The sequence below is a fragment of the Panthera onca genome, chromosome F1 (genome assembly GCF_046562875.1).
Source record: "Panthera onca isolate mPanOnc1 chromosome F1, mPanOnc1 haplotype 2, whole genome shotgun sequence".
Lineage (NCBI taxonomy): Eukaryota > Metazoa > Chordata > Mammalia > Carnivora > Felidae > Panthera > Panthera onca.
Genome location: NC_138355.1, coordinates 28,311,041 through 28,319,177, shown reverse-complemented (window position 1 = coordinate 28,319,177; position 8,137 = coordinate 28,311,041). Strand labels below are relative to the sequence as shown.

Below are 8,137 nucleotides of genomic sequence, written 5' to 3'. Positions count from 1 at the left end.
TTCAAGAAAAGTTCTTGGGCCGACAGTACTAGGGGGACCCTGAGCTCACCCTGTCCCACATTTTCAACTAGATATCATCCACATCCAAGCCAACAAACTGCAGAGTACAAACAGATAATTCGACGGAGAAGAAAAGTTTAAATACTGGTAACGGGGTGGGGCAGAGGATTGGTAGGGTAAGCAAAGGGAACAAATAGGCTCTTGGCAAAGGATGAGCAGATATGATCCTTGCAAACCTACCCCCAGATTCTTGCAAGCCCAGCTCAACCCCCTTACTCCCCTCAGCCCCTGGAGTGGAGCGGCCTTGCAGATAGAGTGGCTTCCCGGAGCTCATCTCAAAGACTTCTATGAAATTATTTTAGAAATATGAATCCTTTGAATGTGCATGAAATTCTAGTGCAAATTAAGAATGGGCAAAAGTGAAGATGCCCAAAAGCCACCCCCTAAGTGAAAACATGTGGCTACTCGACCGAGGAGTCCCGCCCCTTGTGTGTCTGTTAGAGGCAGAGTTGGGAATGGTTCGTGCTGCGTCAGCCAGGCAAAGGCCATGGGCTCCGAAATGACAGCAGGCTGACAGGGTCCAATCAACACAACAGCCAGACACCAGCTGGGGCCATCGTCAGCTGAAGGAAGTTACCAATCTTGGTGGCCACCCTTAGCACCTAGCCCCTCCTCATCAGTTCTCCCAGTCACCAGACAAACATGGGTCTTTCCCCTGTGCCTCTGCCAGGAACACAAAAGCTCTCCCTCGTGCCCTGAGGGATTTCCGGAGGCCAGCTCCCCCACAAGGCTTTCCATGGCGTTTCTCCTCACCTCTTCCAGACCGCACAGCCCCCGCAGACAGAATCTCATATCTGGGCTTTATGTTTATTGTACAAGAATATAACATGTTAAAACAGGGAAACAGGGATTGAGTACACATTCCTATCTAGGAAACCAGCTCCATTGTCAACAATAAATAAATATTTAACCAGTGAGGAGTCCCTGACAGGCGCTAAGAGGTTCCCAGCACGTAGAGGTAGAGTCTGGTGGAGAGGGAGACAGTCAGGCTGCCAGTTCCTGCTGAGATTCTCCAGCAGAGGCAAACTGAAATTACAATAATAATAAATAACAACAGCAACCACACAACAGTAATAAAATAATATGCTATGACAATGGTCACAAAACCAACAATACATTATACTTAAATAATTTTCTCCTGGAGGAGCTCACAGCACAGAGAGAACAGTGTTGCTTTTCCTGGGGCATAACGGGGCTGCCGGGTTCATTTGCCTCCGTGTCCCGGGCTCGTGCAGAAGTCTCACCAAAAATAGGTGTTTGGTGTTGCCCTGAGGTGACAAGCAGGTTCTGATTTCTCCCAGTCCGCCTCCTCCAAGCAGTCTCTCCCCCCAAATGCACTCCCAGCTTCTAAAGTCTTCCGAGGGCCATCTCGGTTCCAGGCCCGACTTCCCCCCACACTCTGGTAAGGGCACCTCACATCCACAGGAAAGAAACACAAGGCTCCCCTTCCACTGAGGGCGGCCCTTTTTCCCTGTTCTCACACCCACAAAAAATACTGGCTTGATTTCAATGGAACTTTTGGAAACTGCCAAGAGAGTTCTCATGACCCTTTTCTCCCTAGCTCCACCCTGCTGGGCCCAAGAGCTGGGCTAGCCACTCACTGAGGGGCCCCACACCTGCCTCCTCATGGGCCCTATGTTCAAGGGCAGCATGGAGCCACAAGAGGGCACAGCCCAGCAAGAGGCCCCACAGACCCTGCTCACAGGCGGACCTTGCCGCAGGCACAGGGTCAGGGACCACCTACAAAGGTCACCAAGAGCACCAAGATTAATTTCACAGGCGCAAGATGGCCCCTTTTCCAGGCTCTCTACTGACTTGCAAAGGGGCTCAAAAAGCCAGTTTTTGAGGTATAAAACTCTTGCTTGGGGAAAGCATCAAATTGGTTCTCCAGCCTCAATAAGACTGTGAGGCTGGACACGGGAATGTTAAGAAGGGCAAGCTAAGCGACCCTCGGACAGCCCAGAGGTGAAGGGGACAGACTGGGAATGCCCTTCTGTGTCCTGGACAGCCTGGGAACTAGGAAAACAGGATGCAATCGGAGTCAGCTGTTCAACAGGCGGAAGAGCTGATCTGGTGGTCTTCCCCTCTCTCGTTTACAAGTTCCCCTTATCCAGGCTGGAATATTTCCTGCCCCATGGAGAACAAGAGCCAAGAGCCAATGATCACTCCACCACCACCTTTCCTTTCCCCGGAGAGCCCCACACAACCCTCATCTCCAGCCCTATCCGCTGGTCCTGGAAGCGGGCGGTGGGGGGACCCACTCCTGCACAGAATTCAGTCCCACAGTATCTAGAGGAGAGGGCGCTGCTTCCAAAACAGGCGGCCAGATGGGCTTTTTCCTTCACTGTCCTCTCGGGCCTGCTTTGCAGAACCTGCCTCAGGGATGGGCGACTCCACCTCTCTTCCTGGCTGGCTTCCTCACTGCCACAAGGCTCAGGTGTGTGAGGGCTCCACCGGGCCGCAGCTGGACGGAGAGGCCAAGGCGGCCGCGGCTTGGGCGGCCAGGTCCCGGTAAGCAGGTGACTTCAGGAAGCGCGGATACGAGTCCTTCTCCATCAGGGTGCGGGTCTTCCCCTGAGCCACGTCAAAGCAAGTGGCTGTGGCGGCCTGCACATTCGTCCTGGTCAGCTCCCTGGTCTCGTGGTCTATGTTTACCTGTGGGAAGGAGGGCAACAATGTGGGTGAGTGGAGAGTGGGCAAGGCGAGGGGGTCAAGGGGTCAGGGGGCCGAGGAGGGCCTGACGGGCAGGTGCAGCAGTGGAAGGGGTACCCGACTATGAACCTGGAAGCTGGGGTCTCCTGAGCTGACCATTAATTGGCTTTTCAACTGTGGGCCTGTCCCCACCTCAGATCCAGCATCTGCCGTCAAATCTCTCAGTTATCAAGAACATATTAAGAATGTATACAAATCCGGGGCCTCTGATTCTTGATTTGGGCTCAGGTCATGATCTCATGGTCATGAGTGTGGAGCTTGCTTGGGATGCTCTCTCCTCTTTTCTGTCTGCCCTCTCCCCCACTCACACGCACTCTCTCTCATGAACTCACTCTCTAAATAAATAAACAAACATTAAAAAAAAAAGAATATATACAAATCCAATCCCATTTCATCCCTGCCTCTGTACAGTCCTGGTTCAATTCGCCATCACCTCTCTCCTAGGTTAGTGTTAGAGCCTGCTAACTGGTCTCTCCCCTCCACCCTCACTCCTGTGGTCTATTCTCCAGCCAGCAGCTACAGTGAGCCTTTTCAAACTCAAGTCAGTCTGTCAGCAGCAGTGTTGTCTTCCCTGGTCACTCAGAGGAAAAGCCAAAGTGTATGCTGGGCCCGCAGGGCCACCTAGGCCCACATCTGGCCACGTGTCTGACCTCATCTCCTACTCTCCCTCCCTCACTCTCCGTGCTCCACACAGGCTCACTGCCTGGTTCGTAGTAACTAGGACATGTGTTCTCTGGCTTTTGCACTTGCCATTTCCTGTGTTAGAATGTTCTTCCCTCCCTTATCTGTTCATATGTCACTTTATGGAACAGCCCACCCATCACTTCCCTTTGTAAAAACAAAAAGACCTCACACGTCCACCCATCCGGTACTCCTGTGCTCCCCCTTTTTTTTTTTTAAATGTTTATTTATTTTTGAGACAGAGAGACAGAGCATGAACAGGGGAGGGTCAGAGAGACAGGGAGATGCAGAATCTGAAGCAGGCTCAAGGCTCTGAGCTGTCAGTGCAGAGCCCAACACGGGGCTTGAACTCACGGACCGCAAGACCATGACCTGAGCTGAAGTCGGATGCTTAACCGACTGAGCCACCCACGTGCCCCCTGTGCTCCCTTTCAAATCCTGCTTTGTTTGGATCAAAACACGCACCATCACCTGACATATATTTATGTATTTCACCATTATTGTCATCTTCTCCCATTAGGGTAGAGACTTTTGTCCCTGCTATGTCTCTAATAACTATAACAGTGCCTTGCATGTAAATGGTGCTCAATAACTCTTTTATGGAATAATGTGGTAACAATTAAAGTGCTCAGAAAATACAATACAAAATAGGATACAAAAGCAAGGTATTACTATATTCTCTCCACAAGGTGGCCCCGTGCACTTTACCAAACGCTGAGGCCAGCCATGGAGACCTGAGGAAAGGTGGAAAAATTCACCAACCACATACCAACCAGCCTGAGGCAGCCTGAGTCAGCCAGGGGACTGAAGCAGGTCACACAAGGTCCCTAGGGTGACCTGTCTCCCCACTTGTATATTTTAACCCTCTAATAAGGGCTTAGTTTACAAAAGCAGGTATGCACCAAAGCCAAAACACCTGCCAACCCCTCTAAGCCCCATCAGCGAGTCTGAGGGTAACAGCACCCATGAGTGGCACAGAACCTGGTTTTCCTAGTCTCCAGCCACAGAAGCCCATTCATGCCTGTGCAAAATAAGATCACTCTCTATACTCAACCCTTGCCCTGATGGACACCCACCACCCCCAGTTCTCAGTGGGGAAGGAGCAGGCAGGTGGAGGGTCCACAGGACATGTGGAGGCTCTGACCTCTTTTGGGGCTTCACTGCGGATGAATTCATCAAAGATCTTGTGAGCCCGGGAGGCCAGCTTGGTAGCCGACCGGAGCTTTTTAAACTCCTCACAGGCCAGCCAGAACTCCAGGTTCTCCTCGCTGAACTCCGTCTTCAGGAAAGCATGGAAGGCGGCTACTCCATCTGGGGTTGAGGGGACAGAGGGAGAGACAGGTCAGACAGTGGGACAGCGAGGAATCAAAGAAGAAAGACAGCAATTGTAGTTAATGGCTCTATTTTTAGGATGTAATTTTCTTGAACAAGGACCTGCCTTTGTATTCTGAATAGAGGCTGGCACACTAGGGGATGGATCATTATTATTATTACTACAACTATTATTTTGCCCACGCTTTCAGCATCCCTCAGGCTGGCTCCAAAGCACATGGGTACACATGTGCCACCCCCGGACGGACACAACGGATCCTACTCACTTTTACTGCTCAGTAGCAAGTCAAATGACTCTTTCCACCCCAGCACATCTTCTGAGAAGTTTCTGCTAGAAAACAAAACAAAACGCAAAGATTTTACTTAAAAAAAAATCAACAAACTAATGCCTAGCATAAATCCTAGCCAGAACTCTCATGGAGGTTGTAGAATTCACACAAAGTGATTACTGGAGCAGACTCCTCCAACCCTTGGTTGAGGCTACAGGTATTTTTGTAGGGGACAATTAATTCAGTAATGAGAAACCAAAGCCAAGGGGCCTTCTAGTCCTCAGTAGATAACTCTAAGACTGTCTCTTCACAGTCCAAAATTGTTTCTATTCCTCTGACCGTGGGCTTTGTTTTCTACATTTCCCCTCGTGGAAATAAGGGCCTCAGGAATAGAGATTAAGTCTACCCATAACCCCAAAGCCTAGAGCAGCACCTGGCAGTGTTGATTTTCAATATGAAAGGGCTTACAGGCAAAGTGCACACTAATGGGAGTAAAGTCATTGACTGAAAAGCCTCAAGTGTTCTTAGACCTTGTCCTAGCCCTGGTTGCAGAGACAGTGACATCTGCAGGTGGAGGAGTCTGGTAACTAGACATTCCACCCTGGGCACACATATCTGTCGGTGGGCCGAGAACCCTGGAGCCACCGACCCAATCACCCATAGCAGACCAGCAGGAATCTTCACTAAAATCCTCAGGAAGGGGTCACCAAGATGCACCCTCACACGTCCTAATTTCTGCTTGTATTTTCCTCCTTGTGGCTCCTCTCCTCGATCTGGATCCCTCCCCTCTAGGGCCCTAGGCCGGCCAGCAGGACTCACCCCTCTTTGCCGTGTTTGCTACTCCACTCGAACTTGCCAACACTGCCAGTATCAGAGCCCAGCTCTGATTTGTGAAGAAAGATCCCCAGCCGTGTCTTGAACTCTTTGGCTCTGGAAGACAAAGCAGGCACATGGGAGGATTCCCCATTTGCTCAGCCAGGGCAAAGAGGCGTCCCAGAAGAGTTGGGGCCGGTGCCACCCACCTTCCAGCCTCAAGGGCTCCTGGGAACCTTCAGCTGTTCCCAGGGCCTAAACTTTGCTTCTTTTCTTAATATCACCAACCCAGAACAATGAAAGTAATGTTTCAGCTGTTCCTCAGTAGGACTTACACTTTCTGGGTTCAGAGCACAGCATACATGGCCTCTTTCCCACTTAAGTCACACTAATCTATATTTGTGCCTGTTGATTAGCAGAATGCAGCTCGGCACCCTCTAGGCTTGTCATGAATATTTCTGGAACTTTGTGGAAACTGATTCCTGCCTTCGCCTTCACAGCCACCAGCTTCAGCAAGGGCTAGAGGTGGCTGAGTAGCTCCCTGGGAAGTGGGCACATCCCTCACTGGTGGACCCAAAACACACCTCCCTGCCTTCTCAAGGCCAGGGGACTCATGCTCCTAGATCTAGGCTGTAGAATGAAAACCCAGTGTTTAAGAAACTAGAAAGGCAGTTCTGCCTGCTGATGCCAACGTGCTCTTCGTGTAGCTGATCTTTGGCAGGTCACCTGAGGACTGCCATTTGTCAGAGGCTGGGCTATAACAGTAAACAGTGGTCCCTCCACTTCCCCTTGTTTTTCCTCCTCCCTTCTCTTGGCCCGTGGCGTCTCTAGGACTCTAAGGGAAGCATCTGAGAACGTGGAACTAAGGTGACCTCTGCGTCTCCTCTCAAGTCAGTAGAGTCTCATTCTCCCGCCCACCCGGTCCCCAAGCCTGCCACTCCACTCCTTAAGGACTGGTGGGACTAGGACTTCTTCCTCTGGGCGGCTGGCAAGCTCCATGGGACAAGCTTCTCTTACCTCTCCAGGCAGGTGGTGGGGAAGGCGGTCAGGGTCCGGCACATAGCTGCGGGTTCAGAGCAGCACGTCGTGGGGAGGATGGTGATGGGCTCCAGCGGTCGCCGCGAGCGCGACGAGGCAGAGGGGCAAGAGGCGCGACTGGCACTGTTGAGCAAACCTGAGCTTTATCGGACTGCACGCAAGGAGGCGCAGCTACCGCGGCTTTTATTTCCTCGGAGGGAGTGGGGCGGGGCTGCGCGCCACCGACCAATCGAAGCGTGGAGGTGGAAGGTGGAGGCGGGGCCAGGGAGATCGACGGGGCGGGGCGCCCGCCACTTGCACGCAGCTGTGAGTCGCTGGGCGCACGCGGCGGCCCCCTCCTCCGGGCGGACGCTACCACGCGGAGGGAGAAGCAGCAGGGAAGTTACACGGCACGAGGTGCGCCCACTCAGTTTAGTAGGAAAAAACCCGTCGGCCTCTAGTAAAAGCAGAAAGCCAAGTCAGCGGTAGCAGGCGGATTTGCGTAGGGGGTGGCACGTTGGGGAGGCACACACACAGTGCCAGTCACAGCCTGAGCCTGAACCTGCGGGGCCCTGAAGGACGGGAGCGAGGGGCGCTAGCCCGGCAAGACGGCGTCGTGATTATACTGATAGCAACCATTTACTGTGCTCCTACTCGAAGAGCCATCCCATCACCTCCATTTCAGAGATGAAGAAACTGAGTCAGAAAGTTAAAGAGGGTTGGAGTTAGCAGACAAACGGCCCGGGGTCGGGGGGCTCTTTATTGAGCATCTGTATGCCAGGCATTTTTACTAAGAGTCAGGTTACGTAATTTGCTCAGCCTTACACAATTAGTGTTATGCCAGCATTCAAATATGAATTTCCCATGCTTTTTCCACTGCCCTACCACCCAAAATTAGAATCCCAACACCTCTGTAAACTGATAAATGATCGACCCTGGGTTTAAGCAGCAGCTAACTCAGTGTCCTTATCTCTGAGATCAAGGACATCTTCCCTCTCTCCCCATCTTCCCATGAAAGCCTTACAGCCACCCCCACCCCTCACCCCCGTTGCCCCTCAGTTCCCTTGGAATTGCTACTGAAGAGGCTGCATGTGAGGTTTAGAGTGTGGAATCCAGAGCTGGATTTCCAGGTTTCAAATCACGGCTCCACCACTTACTAATGGGAGACCTTGGGCAAGATTCTTAATCTTTCTGTGCCTCAGTTTCCTTATCTCTAAGATGAAAATATGATACACCTATTTCATAAAGTTATG

At 51.8% G+C, this 8,137-nt stretch overlaps 1 protein-coding gene across 2 annotated transcripts; it reads right to left on the bottom strand.

Annotated features, from left to right (window-relative positions):
* Positions 1–848: 848 nt before the first annotated feature.
* Positions 849–7,122, bottom strand: RGS16 (regulator of G protein signaling 16). Of its 2 annotated transcripts, none has more exons than XM_060643774.3 (5): positions 6,885–7,122; positions 5,874–5,984; positions 5,052–5,113; positions 4,598–4,764; positions 849–2,715 (listed from the first exon to the last, which is right to left on the bottom strand). In XM_060643774.3, the coding sequence occupies exons 1-5, from the start codon at positions 6,926–6,928 to the stop codon at positions 2,494–2,496; spliced, it is 606 nt and encodes a 201-aa protein (XP_060499757.1). In that variant the 5' UTR covers positions 6,929–7,122; the 3' UTR covers positions 849–2,493. The 2 variants fall into 2 exon arrangements, with proteins under 2 accessions (XP_060499757.1, XP_060499756.1); XM_060643773.3 differs by having other exon boundaries at positions 5,052–5,116; positions 6,885–7,119.
* Between the last annotated feature and the right edge of the window lie 1,015 nt (positions 7,123–8,137).

Coding starts and splice junctions, on each gene's coding strand:
- RGS16 (XM_060643773.3), bottom strand. CDS start 6,928: ATGTGCCGGACCCTGACCGCCTTCCCCACCACCTGCCTGGAGAG. Junction 5,985..6,884: donor CCCACCACCTGCCTGGAGAG/GTAAGAGAAGCT, acceptor TTTGTCTTCCAG/AGCCAAAGAGTTCAAGACAC. Junction 2,716..4,597: donor GCAGTGAAGCCCCAAAAGAG/GTCAGAGCCTCC, acceptor TCCTTCCCACAG/GTAAACATAGACCACGAGAC.